Source organism: Opisthocomus hoazin, chromosome 15 (genome assembly GCF_030867145.1).
Source record: "Opisthocomus hoazin isolate bOpiHoa1 chromosome 15, bOpiHoa1.hap1, whole genome shotgun sequence".
NCBI lineage: Eukaryota > Metazoa > Chordata > Aves > Opisthocomiformes > Opisthocomidae > Opisthocomus > Opisthocomus hoazin.
Window position 1 is genome coordinate 23481938 of NC_134428.1, and position 18522 is coordinate 23500459.

Genomic DNA, 18522 nt, shown 5'->3' on the forward strand with positions numbered 1-18522 from the left:
TTGGCTGGGGCCGCGGCCGAGGCTGCGGGGCGCGCCGGCACGAGCGGGTGAGTGCGGGAAGGGGGGGGGCCTGGACCCGCTCAAGGGCCGGAGTGGGTGAGGGGGAGGCGGCTCCGGGCAGTGCCCACGGCCCGACCGCCCCCCCCCCTCCGGCGGCGCGGGGGTCCCGTCCCGGTCCGTCCCGGGGGCGCGGGCCGCAGTACCGGACCCCCTTCTCCACCCCCCGCAGAGCCGCCCGTTCCCCCCCAGGCGGGAGCCGGGCTTGGAGCGGGGGACGCCGCTCCGGGGGTGCCCCTTGCTTCTCCACCGCACCCAGGCGGCACAGCGGCGGGAGCCTTTGCCCCGGTAGTGGAGGGGAGCTGGGGGTGGGGGACCGGCTGAACCCCCCAAACCCCCCCCCTCGTTCCCCAAATCCCTCCCCCCCCGCGCTGACACCCCGCCGCCCCTCTCTCCCCCTCCGCAGGGCCACCATGGCGGAGTTCACGCGCCGGCGGGGCGAGCGGCAGGCGGACGGCGGGCTGGGCAGCGTCCTCGACCTCCTGTTGGCCAACGCCAGGCTGGTGCTGGGCGTCAGCGGCGCGGCCGTGCTGGCCGTGGCCACGCTGGCCGTCAAGCGGGTAAGGCCGGCAGGGCTGGGAGGTCGGGAGTGGCTGAGGAGACGGGGAGGATGATGGAGACGGCATCTTTGGTGGGGTTGGGGAACGGTGTCCTCTCCTGGGCAGGGTAGTGCGGCTGGGGAGGGGTCTGAAGAACAAGTTCGATGAGGAGCGGCTGAGGGAGCTGGGGCTGTTCAGGCTGGAGAAGAGGAGGCTGAGGGGAGACCTTCTCGCTCTCTATAACTCCCTGACAGGAGGGTGTAGTGAGGCAGGGGGTGGTCTCTTCTCCCAAGGAACCAGCGATAGAATGAGAGGCCATGGCCTCAAGCTGCGTCGGGGGAGGTTCAGATGGGATATTAGGGACAATTCCTTCATGGAAAAAGCGGTCAGGCGTTGGACCAGGCTGCCCAGAGCAGTGGTGGAGTCCCCATCCTTGGAGGGGTTCAAAAACCATGGAGATGTGGCACTTCATGGTTTAGCAGACATGGCGGTGTTGGGTTGACGGTTGGACTTGCTGACCTTAGAGGTCTTTTCCAACCTTAATGATTCTGTGATTCCGAAAGGCACCTCGGGCCTAATTCCCGACTGTTTTCCACTTCAAATCTGCAGGAAGATAACCACAAATTCATGGCCCCCCCATAGGGTCTGGTTTTGCTGGCAGGAGCCCTGCGTGGGGCTGTGTGTCCCTGTGCCTGTACCGGGGGGCTGCCATCCCCCCTTAGCATGGGGTGCGGCCGCGGGGAAACGGTACGGAGGTGACAGCTTGTCCGCGCGGGTTTTCCTCTCCTCCAGCTGATAGACCGGGCCACCAGCCCTCGCGACGAGGGCGATCCCAAAGCAGAGCAGAAGACCCTGGAGGAGAGCTGGCAGGACTTGGCCTTGATCAAGGCGACGCCGAAACCCCCCAAGAAGCAGAGAAGGGAAGACCTCAGCGAGCCTCTGCTCTCTCCGGCTCGGCCAGCGCCAGGTGAGGCTCACGGCGTGCGTGCCGGCTCCCGCCGCGGCCGGGAAGATCACCTTGATGTGCTCCAGCCCGGCCGCGTCGCCATTCCCGGCGGTCTGGGAGCTCCGCGTTATTTTTAGCTCGGTGACCGGAAAGCTGACCCGGTGGAGCCCGTCCTCCTGGCAGGCTCCCGAGCTGCGGCCCCTTTTTAGGCAATGCCTGCGGTAAAGGCACCTCCGATAGCGTCTTGGCCACCGTGGCGTGGTGGAAGCTGTCGGGGCTTTGTCTCCTCCGGAGCGGGGTCTGCTGCGCTCGCTTTCTGGGTCAGCTCTGCCTAGAGGAAGGTGCTCTTGGGAGCTGCCGCGGACAAAGGCTGCCTTGTCTGGCTGCCTACAGAGTTTTTTCCAAGTGGGAAAGTGGCCCAGCTCAGTGCAGGGAAGGTCCTGAGATACCGGACCCGGAGTGGGATCATCTGCGGGACTTCAGTGATGAGGCAGGCATCGGGGCAGGTGGGATTGGCTGAGCGGTCTCGGTGGGGCTGGGACATGTGGGGACCCTGGCAGCGAGACCCTCGCCTGGCTGCTGGTGCTCAGCCTGGTTTACCCAGCTCTAGCGGGGGGGGTGAGGCCGGGCGCTGTCGAGTTTTGAGATGACTTTGGGCTCTGCCTTGGCTGAGAAGCGCTGTGAACTTTGGAGGACTCGGTGGTGGGCTGAGAGCCGAGCACCCAGCTCGCGCTTCCCCCTCGGCTGCGGCAGGAGAAGCTGCTGCTGTGGGTTGCGGAGGATCTGCTCCAAGCTGTGACTTCTCTCTCCCCTCTGCCCCATCCCCTTCTCCCAGAGCCCAGGGTCTGCTCTGCCCCTCCGGAGGCTCCTCGAGTGGACCCCAGCCCTCCGCGCTGCCTCACGCTGCAGGAGAAGCTCCTCTCCCACTACAGCAGCTGGCTGGCCGTCCCCGAGGCGCAAGTGTCCCTCGTCCCGCAGCTGGCCAGGAACATCTGCGCCCAACTGCAGAACTTCCTGCGGAGCAAGTGCCCGGAGCTGCCCTTCGGCACCCTCTTCCTCAGCGGTCCCCTGCTCGACGGCCTCGGGGCGCTGGCAGCCGACCACCTCCACCTCATGCTGCCGGTGGTCCTGGACACCGCGCTCTGGAGCCTCATCCCGGGAGAGGACACCGTGGTGAGGAACCCCCGGTACTGGATGATCAAGAGGACTGATCTGGAGTATTTCCCTCGTGGGTGCAGCCCCTGGGACAGGTTCACCGTGGGCCAGTACCTCTCCTCCAACGCCCTGAATGAGACCCTCCACAAGATGCTGGTGGCCTCCATCAACTGGCCTGCCATAGGCAGCTTGCTGGGGAGCGTCATCCACCCGGTCGTGGCCTCCCAGGAGCTGAAGCTGGAAGTCAAACACGATCAGGTCGAGCTGAGCATCACCCTCTTCCCCATGGTGGCAATGGAGGACAAGGTTCTTCTGGCTGCTCCTCCTGAAGGTCTGGTGGAAAACCTATGGCTTGAGAGCTTTTACAGGGCAGAGGTCTCGAAGGTGAAGGAGCTGGATGCCGGCGACTCCGGGGTTCGGCAGCACTGCCTCCGCATCCTGAACGGCGTCTGCAAGAGCCATCCCGCCCTGCGCAAACTGAGCGGCAGCCCCTTGACCCACGTCATCCTTCACCTCAGTGCCACCAGTTCGGACTGGACAGAAGAAAGCCTCGCCGACAGGTACCAGCAGGTGCTTGAGGAGCTGGTGGGCTACCTGGAGCAAGGGGTCCTGCCTTCCTATTTCAACCACAAAATCAACCTCTTCTGCGAGCTGTTGGAGGAGGAAATCGATGAGATGGGCTTCACGCTCTACAGAGCCATATCTGAGCCGGAGCTCCTGCTGCAGGAGAAATGAGCGGCGCGTCGGGAGCTCCCGAACGTAGGGTGTTCCTCACCCATCTGCTGCTCCCCGCTGCCAGGGTTGTGACGCTTCTAGTTGACTAGCCAATAAGAGGCAGACTTCTTGCACTTTATGAGAAAAAAAAATATCTTCTGTCTGAATAAAAACGTGCCCACGCAGAGGTGGGTGTGGGCATACGGAGCCTTTCCCTGGGAGGCTCTGCCAAACCCAGGGCGAGTGCAGCCCGCACCTCGAGTACCCGCAGTGAGTCCCGTCCGCTGGGCCGCGACGTGAAGCTCGTTTGGTCTCTGGTTCCCCGTGTCGTCTGCCTGTCCCGGCTGCTGTCGCAGCTCCGGGGCTCCCCTCGTGCTCCGAGACCGGCCGGAGCTGGAGAGGAGCCGTTCCACGCTGCCGCCGCGTCCTGCAGACCCCACGGGGTGCAGTGTCCCCTCGGACGCTTGGTCTCGCAGTGCCGCGGAGCCTCCTCGTCCATGGGACGTTGCCGGAGCGCTGAGCTGCGTGCTTGGCCGGGCGCTTCGAGGAATGGCTGCGGGTTTATTCTTTGGAAACCCTTTTAGCTGCCAAAAGGGGCGAGCTCAGCCCTGCCCGTTCGTTCCACCGGTGTCAGCTCTGCCCTGAGGAAGGGGCACCCTTCTGGCACAGCCTTCGTGGCTCTCGCCCCGCAGCAGTGTTTTGCCGGAAGATGTCCTGGAAAAGGCGGTGGCAGGAAGGGAGCTGCTGGCTCCCGGGAGGCTCCTGGTTATCGGTCGCTTGGTGGAGGCCGCAGCAGGGCTGTGCGGCCGCTCCCTGTGGATGGTACTCGCTGCTCTGCAGCGTCCCAGTCTGCCCAGCGCCCTGCTCGCACACGCCTTGCTGCTGCCTTGAGGTCCTGTTCCCCCGGAGCCCCGCGGTACGGGGCAGGGAAGTAGGACAGGGATGATGCTGTGAGCAGAGCACTTGCGAGAACTGGTTTGTGCTTTTTATGAAGAAGGTATGTTTTGTTTGGGTATTTTGTTTTGTTTTCCTTTGAGTGGCTGCCAGTAGGCTTTGGCTCTGGCTGTAGTCCCAGGGCAAAGGAATATATTCTTATATTTAATCGGAGGAGCTGGTCTTGCACGCTGGTGGAGATGGAAAAAATCCTGTGGACTTCAGTGTGAGCAGCTGTTGGAGTTTAGTTTTCCTTACAGCTATCTTGTTTATGGGAGGAAAAAAAAAAACAACCCTGTGCTTTTCCTCCCAGTCTGCAGATGACTTGGTTTGTTCTTCCAAACCGCTTTCCCAGGTGTTAGCAATGAGAATAAACCTTCCCTGTGTATCCCGGGCCTCTGTCTCAGCTCTGTTTCGTCTCCTTTCCCACGATAAGGGCCGAAGCGGTGCTCCAGCTGCGCTGGCGTGCCCGAGAACGGCCCAGGGCGTCCCGCTCTGCGCAGAGAGCTTGCTGCTGCTCCGAGCCCCTCCTCCAAGGCCTTTCTCCTCCTCTCCCAAACCCCAGCGTGCCTGGCTGCCGTACGTGGGCCGGCTGGAGGCCGAGCTTGTGCCGCTTTACCCAGCGGCTCCGTCTGCTCAGCTGCCTGGACGCTGACCAGGGTTAGACCAGTAAAGCTGGGAACGGCTGATGGCATCGGCAGCGCTTAACCTGCAGCCTGGGTGCTACAGAAGCGCTTTCCGCGGCTGTTGCCGTTCAGAGGCTGCTGCCTGGGCTTCTGCCAGCTCAGTGATTGCATTACAAAGCCTCGTAATCCCGTTATTTTAGCCAGCAGGTCTGTATTTTTAGGCTACAGCTGTTAATCGTGGGAGTGAGGGGTACAGGAAAATGCAACCCGAGTTCTCCTGACCGTACTCCGTAGATTTCGGCCTGGACTGCTGCAGTTACAGGCTCTCTCCTCTCTCATGCAGACCTTAAAGTGAACCTGGGCCGCCGTGACCTCCTCTGCTTCGAGCTACCCCATAGAAAGCGCTTCAGCCTCCACCCTGGTGCCGCGTGTCACCTCGGTGCTGACCCCGGGGCCTGCTCCGTGTCGCAGACGCAGCATCGGAGGCCCCGGGGAGGACGGAACGCCGTCCTCCAGCAGAAGGACACGGCAGGCTGCGGGTCTGCTCGCTTCAATGTATGGAGGAAGGCCCAGCAGAGAGGGAGGAGGCAGCCTGGCTTCCCGGGGAGCTCAGCCTAAATGCGGGAAAACAGAACCTCCCTTCGGTCCAGCTGTCTGTCTGTCTGTCTGCGCTACAGCAGAGGCAGCTGGTGAGACAAACTCTCCTTCCCTACCCCCCTGCAGCTCGCTTCTAAATAACTGCGCTGAGTTCCTGCCCAGAAAGCTTCTGTGTTGTTCCGATGAGTGGGTGGAAAGAGCAAGATCTGGGTGGATGCTTTTGCAGTAATAGCTGAGCTATTTTAAGTAGGAAGAAATAATAAGGCAGAGTTAAGATTGTCACTGTATCAAATTTAAAAATTAAATAATCTTTTAATAAGAAACATTAGTTTGACAAAAAGAACTTCCATTAGCTAGCAGCATCACAGAGGCATTTCTCAAGGTTTGAGGAAGAACTCGGTTTCAAACTCAGGAACTGTCTAAAATGAAGGCTCTTCCCGAGCGCTGCAGCTGAGCTTCGCCTTGAGGGCAAGCACCAGACCCGGCTTCTCTGCTCCTGGCCCTCCTTCGCTGCCAGGGACAAGCGAGGTAAGGGGGGTGGTGCCGTGACGAAAAAAACCCAACGGGGAATGTTGCTCCAGTAACGTCAACTTCGAAGGGAACTTAAATAAAATTCCACACTGTGGAAAGCCAGGGACTGAGAAGAGCGGAGCAGCCCTGGTGTCTGTCCCAGTGGCGACGATCCAGCCCCTCCTTGCGTGGGAAGGCTGCGGACAGCCACCACCACGGCGGGAGCTGCCCGTGGACCACCTCCAGGGCTGTTTTCTCTGCAGATTCGGTTTCCAAACGCTTCCTTGCAATGTTCAGACTATCCCAAACTGCTCAGCAGCCGAGCAGCTGGAAACAAAGGCTGACACCAGCGGTGGAGCAACCTTTCAAAGCTGGTGGAAGCCTTGCTGCCCTGGCAGGTAACGCGTGCGTGGGGATGGTATCCCCTGGCAGGAGCAGCCTGCAACCAGCCCTTCCAGAAAGCACTTGATGGATTCGTTTCTACACTCCAGTTCCTTTCGGCATTAATTGCTCCTGTAGCAGCTCACAGCCCTGGACCCTCGAGGCTCTCGAGAGACGTCCACCCAGGCTCAGTGGTTCTGCGGGCAGGTTTTCCTGGTGTGGCCGGACTGGTGGCAAATGCTACAGGTCCGTGGTTTCTTGGCAGCGGCTCCTGAGGAGAGACTGCTTGGTCGCTTGGCTTTACTTCCCAACCCTCTGGAGTATCCACTGCCGCCAAAGTGGTTCAGAGAGGCATCTCCAGAAGGCCCTAGAGAGAAACAACTTGCATTTAAGTACCTTTGAAAATACAGGTAGGTGAGAAATGGAAGGTAAGTTCAAAATGGCAGATCAAGGATTTTACTATCCCAGCCACTCAGATTACGCCTGAAACTACGCTTGCTTCCCGTTTGTCTGAACAATTAAATGTGACCCATGTGGTCTCGCAGCATTAGAGAAACGAGGGAACTGAACAGGGGAACCTGATCTGCCTGGTTGCATGCTCTGGTCTGCAGCTGAAGCAGAAACAACAAAACAAGCCAGAGGAAAACTTGAGTTTTAAGTAGTTTTGAAAACTCGATTCTACCCCTTTAGGTCCAAATGTCTAAGGAGGAGGTGGCCAGTGCTGAAGACCTCTCTCGGACCACATCTCCACCTCTGTACTTTGCTTCCTGTCCCTTTGTGTCAGTGCTCCTTCTTTCGCATCATTATTTTGCGATTATTTTTTGTTTTTACGGGTACTTGTTTTCAGCATCTTTCCACAGCAGCCACGCTCCGTTTCTCAGCTCTGATCAAAGCTGCAGAAAGACTTGGCCTTTCTCTGCATCCCTTAACTAGGGCAGAGGGAGTAGCGCGGTTTCCCTGGCGTCACAGAATGGGGTTTAAGATCTCCAAAAAGTGGTGCCGCTGCTTCAACTCCGCACTGAGTCGGTAACAGCTCTCACAAAGCTGAGCACCGGAATTTGGGAGGACAAATTCCCAAAGAGACTCTTGGAAAGAGTGCTGGGCTTTATCCAGCGAGTCACAGACAGACGCTCGAGCTTGCTGCATGTAGAAGCAAAGCATCCTGCTCCGAGCTCAGATGTGTGCTAGGAGGGCACATCCTGCCAGTGCTTGGAAAGGTAAGCCAGGCTCAGCTGTTACCAGCAATATCTGAAGTGCTGTAACGCCGCTGACAGATCTTCCCTAGACAAACCTGAAGTCTGTCAGACATAGGAGGTGCTTCAAGAGCTGTCATGCTGAGGTAGCATTACATGTGTATGAGAAATGTGTTCGGTTTAGCTTCAAGAACAGCCTCCGACCCTTGCATCTCACCCCTAGCCCAGCCTTACCTGGTGCCACGTTTTCATCTGCCCACTGGAAGAAGCCGCACTGCTGCTCCCGGGGTTTAGAGCAGGTGTGGAACTGCCGCCCTTTGTTGGGCCCGTCCTTCTGGACGGTGCGCGTGACGGCGGGCTGGTCGCACTTGCAGACTGTGCCGTCTCCTGAATCGGAGCTGTTGCTTCCAAAGAGCTCTGGGCCTCTCCCTCCTCCCGGGCGCTGGAATCCTGCCGGGCCCCTTCCCGCAAAGGGCTGGGGCAGTGCTGAGCCCCGTGGAGCAGCGTTGCCTCTGTCCTCCGACTGCTCATCAGCCCAGAGAAAAAAGTTGCAGGTGCTGGCGCTGCATTTGTAGAACTGCCTGCCTTGATTGGGCCCTTCTTTGCGCACAGTTAACAGCAGGGCTTCGTTCCCGCAGTTGCACACCACGGCGTTGTTCCCGTTGTCCGGGGCAGCTGCAGGAGCAGGCCTGGGTGTTCTCGTTTTGCTCGAGGAGAGCAGATGTCCTGGTGCCAGGTTTGTGGTCCCCCTCGCGTGCCTGTTTTCACCGCTGGCCCTGTTAAAGGAGTTGTTGACCTGCAGGTGATTAGCTTGCTGGCTGGCTGACAACGCAGGTTGGGAGGACCTGTGTAAATACTTCAGGTCCAAGAGCTCTTTTAGCATCTCATCACAGCCTCCGATGCAGCCAACAAACTCCAGGGGCATCACGGGTGGAACACTGCCTCTCTTGAATTTAAACTTCAGTCTAAAAAGAAAGGAAGAATGAAAGTCTCCCAGTTCATAGAACTCCTCATCCACAGACCGCGATTTTGACTTGGCTTTGTTTTTTAATTCTGCTATGCTTACAGCAGTTTCCCCCACCCCTCTTCTTTTTGTCCCCAAGCCACGGGAGTGCTGCTCTAGCTTTCCAAGACTGGAACAGAAAATGGTTGCCCAGCCTAGCCCACGGAAGTGTCTGGCCCTGGCAGCTGACACGTTAATGACCGAGGGGCTGTGTTTCCCCAAGGGATCGCGGCTGTGACCTACCTGTGGACTGGGTGCGGCTCACACACAGCACAGACGCTCTCGTCCCTGGCCACGTCCAGCACGAAATCAGGAAACCAGACTGCAGTTTTACAAGCTGGATAGCCCGTGCAGCTGAGATAGAACCTGCCGTGGGACAAAGGCGTCGGGTGAGGAAGAGGCAAAGTCAAGACAGTTGGTGATCTGTTCTCACGTCTTCTCAGATGTCAATCGTTGCCCAAACAACAATTTTTAAGGGCAAATACGCAGCTGAGAGAGAAGTTCAGCTGAGTCCACACAGCCCATGTAGCTGGTGGATTTTCAGCTAGCTGTAGCCAAAGTTTTCATGCTTGCTGCAGAGGGGAGGTAAACTAACAATGCCTGGAAAGACACAAACCAACACAGAGGGCTACTTTCTACAACAGGGAAGATCACCAACCCGCCATTCTTCTTGGCCTTCAGGACCATGTCGTTGTTGCACTGTGGACACTTCCGAACAGAAACGGGTGTTGCTGGGAAGACCTCCTCTTGCTCTGCAATTTCTGTGGCTTCTCCAAAATACTGAGCCAGGGCCTGGTCCAATCTACGGAGAAACAAGCAGAGCATCCCGCCTGTCTCCTCTGGGAAGAGCCATCAGCACTGCAGTGAATTAGTGCCTGCTGCCCCCCACACAGCCCCTTGGAGCTTCTCCACGAGCCTGTTGACTGAGCACCATGCCTCTGGAACAGGCTAGGTGTGGGTACAACATGACAGAGGTCAGTGCACGTTGCCGTCTCCTTCAGCCAGCTCTGAATTTCACGTTGAGGGTTTAAACCAAGATGAGAAGTTAGCTGGCACCAGCTCATGACAGTGTGCCAGGCTGCGAGTCATCCCTTCCCATGCAAATGCCTACACACGCTGGGCAGAGCTCCAGGGAAAGAGCGTGACAGGATCCCACTCCAGGCTGAACCCCAGACGAGAAGCCAGCACCTCCCACAACAGCAAAGCAAACGGAAGAGGGCAAAGGCAGGACTCACTTGTTGGCTCTGGCCACAGCTTCGATGAAGACGTGCTTGTACTTTTGGACTTGCTGCTGCAATACTGCAGATTTGTCTTTCTTCCCCTCACAGATCAGTTTCAGATCAGCTTCCAGCTCAGCTCGAAGGTCAGGCTTGGACATCTCATAGCCCATGGAATCGTAGCCTGAGGAACATACTGCGTGGTAGGCGAAAGGAAGGAGCAAGTAAGGAACCTGCCGTCTTCCTAACGGCCATTGCCCTTACCTTCAACCAGCCCCATGCCCAGGTGGCCTGGGAGGAACCGCTGATCGGCCGTAAGGCCCACGTACATCCGCGTCTTAATCGTCTCAATGTGCTCGGCGTGAGTGGCGTCAGTCCCTGAAAGCAGACAGGTCGTTAGTCGAGTTCGGTGCCAAGAAGTGATTTCCCCAGTGCCTAGCGCAGAGTGTAAGATGCTAAAGGGACCAAGAGACAACCTGCAGTCAGGAGCAGCACTGCCCTCGTGTCCCACTGGCGCTGAGGCCGACAGGGTGCCAGCAGGCCAACCTTGGACCCTAAACTGCACATCTCCCTAGGTACTGGAGGCACTCTGCAGACTCCTTAGGATCTTTGGGCTTTGCCCGCAGGTCTCTGCTCTCCCTTTGTTCTGTTCATTTCAGTGATTTCCTATCTGAAGTGACATTTGGAGGGTTCCCTGCTCTGAGGGTGGGACAGAATGGGTATCAGAGAAGTTGAGAAGAAGCTTACGAACAAAGCCTTCCCAAAAGCGAAAGGCCACGCTGCCAATACTGACCAATGCCATGTTTTTCCATGAGAGCAATCAGATCCGCTTCTGTGAGGAGCAATGGAGGGCTGGTTTCCCCATCCACCATCTCCACTGTAGTGGGCTGAAAGCGAGACCCTTTCTGATACAGTGGGATAACCTGAAGGGAAGGAGAATCTCTTTGAAACTGCCTTCTGGACCATTCACTGAAGACAAAATGTCACGCTAACGGCAGGCCAGCGCAGTAACAGAGCAGCACCCCGTTCTGGAGGAGATCCAGTCTCAGGGTCCTCGGGATTAGCAAGTAACAAGCTGCCAGCGAGACCATGGAACAGCAATTGCAGCTCCTCTTGGTGAGTAAAGTCAACCCCACAGCCCTGTGTGATCTCTGCTGTGGTGTCAGAAGGGAAAGAATCTGTCCAAAGCTGGCACGACAAAGCTACACAGGTTTTCAGCAGAGATAGCTCCGAGCACAACAGCCCGTGGGCCCGAAATTGTCAAAGGATATTCTGCAGAGGGGTCGGAGGTTGGCAGTGCAGTGCGATTTTAAACTCCAGGTATTTTAGCCTCTCCCATCTACGTTATTCGAGGGTATTACCTTATCACTCCACTTCTCGTAAGGATAGACTTCCAGATAATTTCGGGCCAGGATCATTAATCCTTGAGCAATGAATCGCTCGTTAGCAATGTCGATCTCCACAGTTGTTTCCTGCCCCTTGGCATCTTGAGAGCAGCAAGCCAAAAAATGGCGCACGATGAATTCATAGAGTCTCTGCTCACTGCCCTGGTATCAAACAGAAAAGAGGGTCAGCGTCCTCCTGCGTCAGTGAGATGGCAAGAAACATCAGTGAGATCTCAGGTGAGGATACTCTGCTAATGGCCATATTATTCAGACTTCTATCTTTATTTATCAAGCAGTACACCCATCCAGTTATCTCTGCCTTCCTTAAGCTCACCTGCAGGTTGGCAGTGTATTTTGTGGGGTGAATGGGAGGGTGAGCCTGATCCGATTTGGTTCCGCTCCGAGGGGTCGGCCCACCCTGATCCAAAATCCTCTGTGCAAACGCTCCCCAGTTTGGGTCCTGTGTCTGCTGTTGGACTAAGGCAGAGAGGTTCAGCTCCTTGGGGAAAATGTTGGTCTCGGTTCGGGGGTAGCTAATGAACCTGAAGAACAAAGACAGATGAGCACTTAAGAGGTGCTCCAAGATGCTTCTCATTTTGGACTAAAGGCCATTTCTTTTTAAAAGAATCAAGTCTACCAAGCCAAGTCTTGCTGCCTTACCCTTGAGTATAGAGCTTTTCTGCTATTCTCATGGTTTCCTTTGCGTTTATTTTCAGTTTGCGGGAAGCCAGCTTCTCAAGTTCCTGCGTTGGGAGGAGCCAGGGAAAAAAAAAAAAAGCATTTGTGCATACTTCAGAGTGGTGAGTAAAATATCTGCTAAAAGCTTCTTCCAGGTAAGTCCTTTCAGCACAGTTCAAACGTACCACAGTGTCCAGGGGCAGGGGCCTCCATTTGCTCTTTGGCTTGCTCCCAACTTCAACAACAGTTGCTACCGGATCCTAAATACAGAGTAAGCAAAATCTCCTTTAAGAGTTTACACCAAATGTTTTTTAAACATCTGGAGCGAGACAGAGGCAGGAAATGTTGGGCTGGTACTGGATTACACAACTATTTACAAGCGTTCCTACCTCCATACACATCTGGTAAAGGACCAGGCACGCTGTGTGATTGAAGAGCCGGTTCCTCTTCCAGTTGAAGACCACGCTGCCATCTTCATGATCGTGTGTCACTGCGTTCAATAACAGATCTGAGCGACGCAGTAGTAACACAGTGGAAATGCAGCAGAGACAGTGGGACTAAGCTATTGGGAAACCTTTCAGTTCTGCTTAGCGGTCATGGCAGAGGAAACCACCTCTGCAGCATCGTTTGCTCATTGCCCTGACATTTTTCCTTTCTATATACATCAATCCCTTTAACACAGAGCCCAGGACTCATTTTCCCCAAGTGTACCTTTTATTTTATAGAAGGCTTCAGGAACAAAGGCCTGGATTGCTTTAAAGCGTTCCACAACAAACCCCAGTGTTGGGAACTGGCAGCTGCCATAGCTGATCAGCTGATCTGCTAAAATATCAGGGAAAATCTTCCGGAGCCTCAGTGTCTGGAATCTGGTGAAGGCAGCACCTGAGAAAACAGAATGGACACCACAACATTGAAGGATAATTCCAACACTTCAGGTGGTCCTTTTTAATATGCTAGTTGAGTTTTAATTTCACTCTAATTTTAATACTCAAAGTTGCAGAAGCCTGTTGGTGCTGCGTGAGCTATGAACGTAACGTTTGCTTCAAAGAGCACGTTTCCAGTAAAACATGAGATGCGATTTAGTTGTATCTGATCTAAAAATCAGAGTTACGACACTACAGAAGACATTTCTGTCCCGTGCTGGGGACGGAGAAACAGACGGTTTCCAAAGACCCCTTGCTGAGCTTGAACAATGTGCATTCAGTGTGGTTAGACGAGAAGTGAGGAAGAGCCTGATGGATGGCCAGCTTGTTTGCACAAGTATTTACAGACAATACGCTATACACCCATAACAAGGCTGTCCCCCGCCTACCCGCCACACTCTTGCTTGCTTCCCTTTAGAAGAGGCGCGTGCAGCAGCTCAGGACTAGCAGCCCTGTTTTTACAGGTGTTCACATACCTATCCTGAGGTCCAGCTCCTGCCTGACGTCAACGGCATCACTCGTTTTTTGGTCCGGTTGGGTGAGGTTCTCGCAGGCTGTTCTGACAGCATGAAGCGTAATCTCTGAAAAACGGGCTCGGAAAACCCGGAGGTTTGGCTTTACTGTCAGACACCAAAACAAACAAACAAAAAAATCAAAGACCAACAGAAATGAGCAATTAATGAACAGCTATCTTCGAAGGAGTACGCTGCCAACCTATTCTGTAGCTTTCCAATAGCTAAACTTATTCCTGGTGTATCAGAGCCACACATTTCTCAGAACTAGTCAACATATTTAACCTGGACACGGTAAGATTAAGAATATGCCTCTGTCACGAGTTCTCCGAGCAGCGATACCTGTTAAATCAGCACTTTATCGGAACTCGGACTGATGCAGAAGATGCTCTACGCACCAGCTTTGCAAACGTGAATTATCTCAAAGCCAATGTTCTCTCCTTCTCGATCGCAGTCAGTCCAGATCACCAGAGCTTGGCACTGCCGGACTTCTCGTTCAAGGGTTCGCTGAGATGAGAAAACAACGCAGAGTGAGACACTCCAGGCCACTTGCTTTGTCGTTTAGTTTTAGAATGACTCACTAACTGAACACGAAACGCAACGTGTATCCATGGAGATAGATTGTTGCAATAACAGTTTGTAATTGTGTGTCTCATGAGATTAGGCGGCTTTCAAAAGAATTGAGTCATTTATTTACATCAAACTCTGTTAAAAAGCACGGCTTGGACCGGAGCGTACCACAGTCTGTTTTCTGAAAATGTCACTTTTTGTAAAATTGAGACGCAATTACCAGTTCCATCTTGTTGGAAAAAACATTTCTACTTTTAGCAAAGTAGTTGTTCCTTTACTGCACGAATTGTCCATGGGCAGGAGACTTTCGATGTCACAGACAAACAGCATATATAGTCCTAGGAAACGCAGGAGGAGTCTGCTAAACTCTAGGACTCGGACGTTAAGGACAAAGGTACAATCCTCCTTCTGTCTGAGACAGCGTTTGTAGAACTAACCATTGAACTTGGAGTTTTAGGGAAACTCTTGAAAACAACTTACCTTGATATCCACGTAATTTTCAGGGCAATACTTCTCAATTTCAGCATCAAAAAGAGCTAGAGGGTTGCAGCTATGCCTGGTAAACAGAGGAGAAACAGTCTGCATAACAAAAACTAAAACGTATGTTGTGAGACACTAACTGGTGCTGTCATGTGAGGAAGTGCTGTTCAAGTACTGGAATTAATAATATATTCTACTAAAGGCCTCATCTTAGACAACTTAGAGTTGACATGAAATGCTGAGTTATGCTTAAAAGCAAGAAAACCAAAAAGCCACCAGAGAAAACAGCGAATCTGGAAGGCAGCCCTAAAGAAGCACCTGCTCTTGTTTCAGGCACAGAGAACACAGGGGAGGGAAGCTGGGGAAAGCGCCTCGCTGCCCACAACTCCTAACTGAACAAAGAATACAAAAACATCAATGAAATTTTGGAATGAGTTTAATTCCTTGGGTCTGCCTTAATGTATTTTAACCAGCATTATGACTTTGGGGCTTTTTAGCACTCTGAAGGCAGTAATTTGAAACAATTTTAGCTATTGCATATAAAATTTGGTACCCGTCACCCTGCTCTGCACGTGGTATCAGAGTCCCTCCCTGCTCCCAGCCTTCAACCTCGCAGCGCCCGGCTCGGCTCGGGGTTGAAAGCGGAGGACGAGAGCCTTCAGTTACTAAGTACTAACCATTTGCGAAACGGCAGCTTAAAATCATGAGCCAGTAAGTGTCCTGACACGGATGTCATCACCATAGTAACATTCTGCAAGAGACAGAGCAAGGTAATTAGTGCCCATCATTAGCTAAAAATTACCCAGAGCCCCAAGATCCTGATGCAGTTCTCAATTTACACAATCAGTGACGCCTCCCTCCTGCTAATATATCATAACAAGCTCTCCTCTCTACTGACAGCTAAGTCTACGGCCTTACCCTCAATTTTTGTAGGAAGCTCCCAATTCTAAACAGCAACATATTTTTGACTGATGTAAAGCCAGAAAGTTGAAAGACTTAAAGCAACAAAACAGGTCAGTGGCTGAGCCAAGAAGAGAACATCTGACTTTTCCTCATCTTTGGACAAAACGTTCCCCGTCACTGGGTATGTGTTTTGTAACTTCTGACAAATGGCTTTTCACAACCCGCACTTTGCACTTCTCTAATCCAGCAGCAGAATGAAAGAAAACACTACCTGGCCAAACATCTGGTAGTCGTATTCGTAGATCTTGTTGAACTTGGAAAACCCTTCGCGCTAGAAGGAAAAAGAAAATTGCTGAGTTTCTGGCTCCTGACGGAAACCAAACGCGTTCCGCCTCACTTCCTACACGCTGTTAAGGCAGAGCACAGAGGAGCACGGGGCGAGCGAAAACCAGGTACTGCAGCTCCTGGAAATGGCAGCAGGGTGAACGGAAATTGCCTGTATCATTTACAGAGACATGAAAATGGTGCTTTGCAATGTAAGGGTATTTTAAACCATGGCTGAAGGGGATCCGGGGTTATCTCCCCATGGGTAGTGACAACAAACAGTGATGATCAGATTTGTTTAGCGGGGCTGGCCAGTCGTGTTCCTGAAAAACAACTGTCCTGCTCCGAACGACAACCAGTGTGCCAGCTCCAGGTCCCCAGGACCACCCTCCACCTAACTGAGACTCGTGGAAGTTTCTAGACTGGGCATTTGCTGCTTTTTCCACAGAAGCAGGAGGATATCTCCCTGGATTGGGACAGTCAGCGCTCAGGTTCTCAATAACACCTTTCATTCAAATATAATTCTGGTCTAGAAGCACCTTCTAGTTCCTTAGCCTGGAAATACCAAGTAATTAGGCAAACCGTTAAAGGTCACAGAACAAAGCAGCAGAGAAGAGAGATCTCTGAACTCCTCTTCTGCAAACTACAGACCATCTTTGCTTTATTACGTGAACTCCAGCAAACCCCTGACACTCGCTGATGCCGCAGAGGAGGTGCTTTTTGACAGGGAGATACAGGCCAACAGACAGTTTCAGTTCCTGATGCCTTTTGCACACACTACAAAGCCAGGACGGACACGGGGAGCCTTCACCACGGAGCTCAGTGCCCGAGGAAGGCGCTCTGGGCAGAGGGAGCGCAGCTGGGGGGCTGAATTCCAACACGACTTAAGTCACAAGGAAAAGGGATCCGAGACTCGCAAATACATCTGGGCAAGTGGTGTTTGTCCACGAAAGAAAGCTGGTTTTCTACCCTCGCCCAGTCTGAAGCAGCCAGAGAAAAAAGCAGTGCAAGATGTTCATTGAATCACAGAATGGTTTGGGTTGGAAGGGACCTTACAGATCATCCAGTTCCACCCTCCTGCCCTGGACAGGGACCCCTTCCACCAGCCCAGGGTGCTCCAAGCCCCATCCAACCTGGGCATGAACCCTGCCAGGGAGGGGGCAGCCACAGCTTCTCTGGGCAGCCTGGGCCAGTGTTTCACCACCCTCACAGTGAAGAATTTCTTCCTTAGATCTGATCTAAATCTCCCCTCTTTCAGTTTTCAGCCATTATTCCTTGTCCTGTCAATCCATGCCCTTGTCACAAGCCCCTCTCCAGCTCTCTCGCAGCCCCTCCAGGCACTGGCAGCTGCTCTGAGGTCTCCCCGCAGCCTTCTCTTCCCCAGGCTGAGCAGCCCCAGCTCTCCCAGCCTTTCCTCCCAGCAGAGGGGTTCCAGCCCTCGGATCATCGCTGGGGCCTCCTCTGGCCCTGCTCCCACAGCTCCAGCTCTGTCCTGTGCTGAGGGCTCCAGAGCTGGACGCAGGACTCCCGGGGGGTCTCACCAGAGCGGGGCAGAGGGGCAGAACCCCCCCTCGCCCTGCTGCCCACGCTGCTGGGGATGCAGCCCAGGGCACGGCTGGCGTCACGCTGCACACGCTGATGCGAACTGCCCGCGCCAAGCTCTGCAGAGCGGAACGACGCTACCACGCAAGTCACAGACAACACCCGAGACCCGGACTGCGCTGCACGGTGGCCCTGGTGAGCTGACCCCCTCCAGCCAGCTAAGCCAGACCCGTACATGTATCAGGCAGCGGCGAGGAGACGTGTTCCTACCCGTCGCATTCTGCTGCTGGAGAGCAGATCCGCAATCCCTCGGGCGGCATCGTTCTTCTCGGCCACGCACAGGACCCTCCGGATCCCCTGCAGCGCCGTGTCCTCAGCAGCCCGGGAGAAGAGACGCCAGGGCTGGGGCAGCATCCTGACCCCACAGCTGGCAAGGAACCTCGCCTGGAAGTTCATCACAAGGGACGGCGACAGTTCCCGCGGGGCCGAGGCATAACGCTGCGTCCTCCGCCTCGGGGCCGGATCCTGCCGGGGATGGAGAGCGATCGCTGAGCGTGTGTCCCCCCCCCCCCTCCCCCTGCCCAGCCTTTAACCAGGCCCGGCGCTCCCCCCGCCCGGTACAGCCCCCTCAGAGCCGGAGGAGGCTTCTCCCCCCGCTCAGGAACAGCAGCCCTGCCGGGGCCTGCCCGACGCCGGGCCCAGGTAGGGCCCCCGCGGCCCGCTCCGCCCTGCCGAGGCCTTCCCTCTGCCCCGGGGCTTCCCCCCGGCCCCGGCCGCGCTCTCCCCGCCTGGAGCAGCCCCCCCCGGCCCCGGTCCCCCCCGGGGTCCCCCAGGCCCGTCTCTCCTCACCCGCCTCCCTCACTCCCGCGCTCGACTCTGTCGCAAAGAGCAGCAGGACGTCGGGCGCTTTCCCTCGCCGTTACGTCCTGCCGCAAAGCGCGACCGCGGCGGGGAGGACGGGGGAAGAACTACAGCTCCCAGGATGCCCCGCGGCGCCCCTCAGCCGCGTCCCCGTCCCGGCTCGGTTTGCTGTTGCCTCCTGCCGCCGGACACGGACCGGGCGAAGTAAAGCCACGGGACGGCGGAGGTTAAAAACAAAAACAACAACAACAACAACAAAAAAACCTAAAATAAGGGCAAGGGAGAGGTGGCGGCTTCGCTTCCGGGCGGCGGGGTGAGAGGTCGCGGCGTCATGTGACCCCAAGATGGCTGCTGGGCTGCGGCGTCCGTGAGGGGAGCGGCGGCTCCCGGCCATGGAGGAGGCGTGAGGAGGAGGAGGAAGGGAGAAGGGGCTGCGGCTGCGGCGGGGCCTCCCGCGGGACCGGGGGAGGGGT

General features: G+C 55.4%; 2 protein-coding genes across 3 annotated transcripts; one reads left to right on the plus strand and one right to left on the minus strand.

The window, feature by feature from the left end:
• The first annotated feature begins 8 nt into the window (after positions 1–8).
• Positions 9–4732, plus strand: MIEF2 (mitochondrial elongation factor 2). Of its 2 annotated transcripts, none has more exons than XM_075436873.1 (4): positions 9–47; positions 464–617; positions 1389–1563; positions 2378–4732. In XM_075436873.1, the coding sequence occupies exons 2-4, from the start codon at positions 471–473 to the stop codon at positions 3430–3432; spliced, it is 1377 nt and encodes a 458-aa protein (XP_075292988.1). In that variant the 5' UTR covers positions 9–47; positions 464–470; the 3' UTR covers positions 3433–4732. The 2 variants fall into 2 exon arrangements, with proteins under 2 accessions (XP_075292988.1, XP_075292989.1); XM_075436874.1 differs by lacking the exon at positions 9–47 and adding an exon at positions 78–345.
• A 1172-nt stretch (positions 4733–5904) lies between these two features.
• Positions 5905–18121, minus strand: TOP3A (DNA topoisomerase III alpha). Its single transcript, XM_075436779.1, has 20 exons — positions 18038–18121; positions 17459–17713; positions 15594–15653; positions 15097–15170; positions 14420–14495; positions 13768–13876; positions 13334–13477; positions 12646–12816; positions 12324–12424; positions 12120–12194; positions 11917–11999; positions 11591–11798; positions 11233–11418; positions 10665–10794; positions 10136–10249; positions 9890–10055; positions 9313–9456; positions 8898–9020; positions 7886–8616; positions 5905–6825 (listed from the first exon to the last, which is right to left on the minus strand). The coding sequence occupies exons 2-20, from the start codon at positions 17642–17644 to the stop codon at positions 6647–6649; spliced, it is 3060 nt and encodes a 1019-aa protein (XP_075292894.1). The 5' UTR covers positions 17645–17713; positions 18038–18121; the 3' UTR covers positions 5905–6646.
• Between the last annotated feature and the right edge of the window lie 401 nt (positions 18122–18522).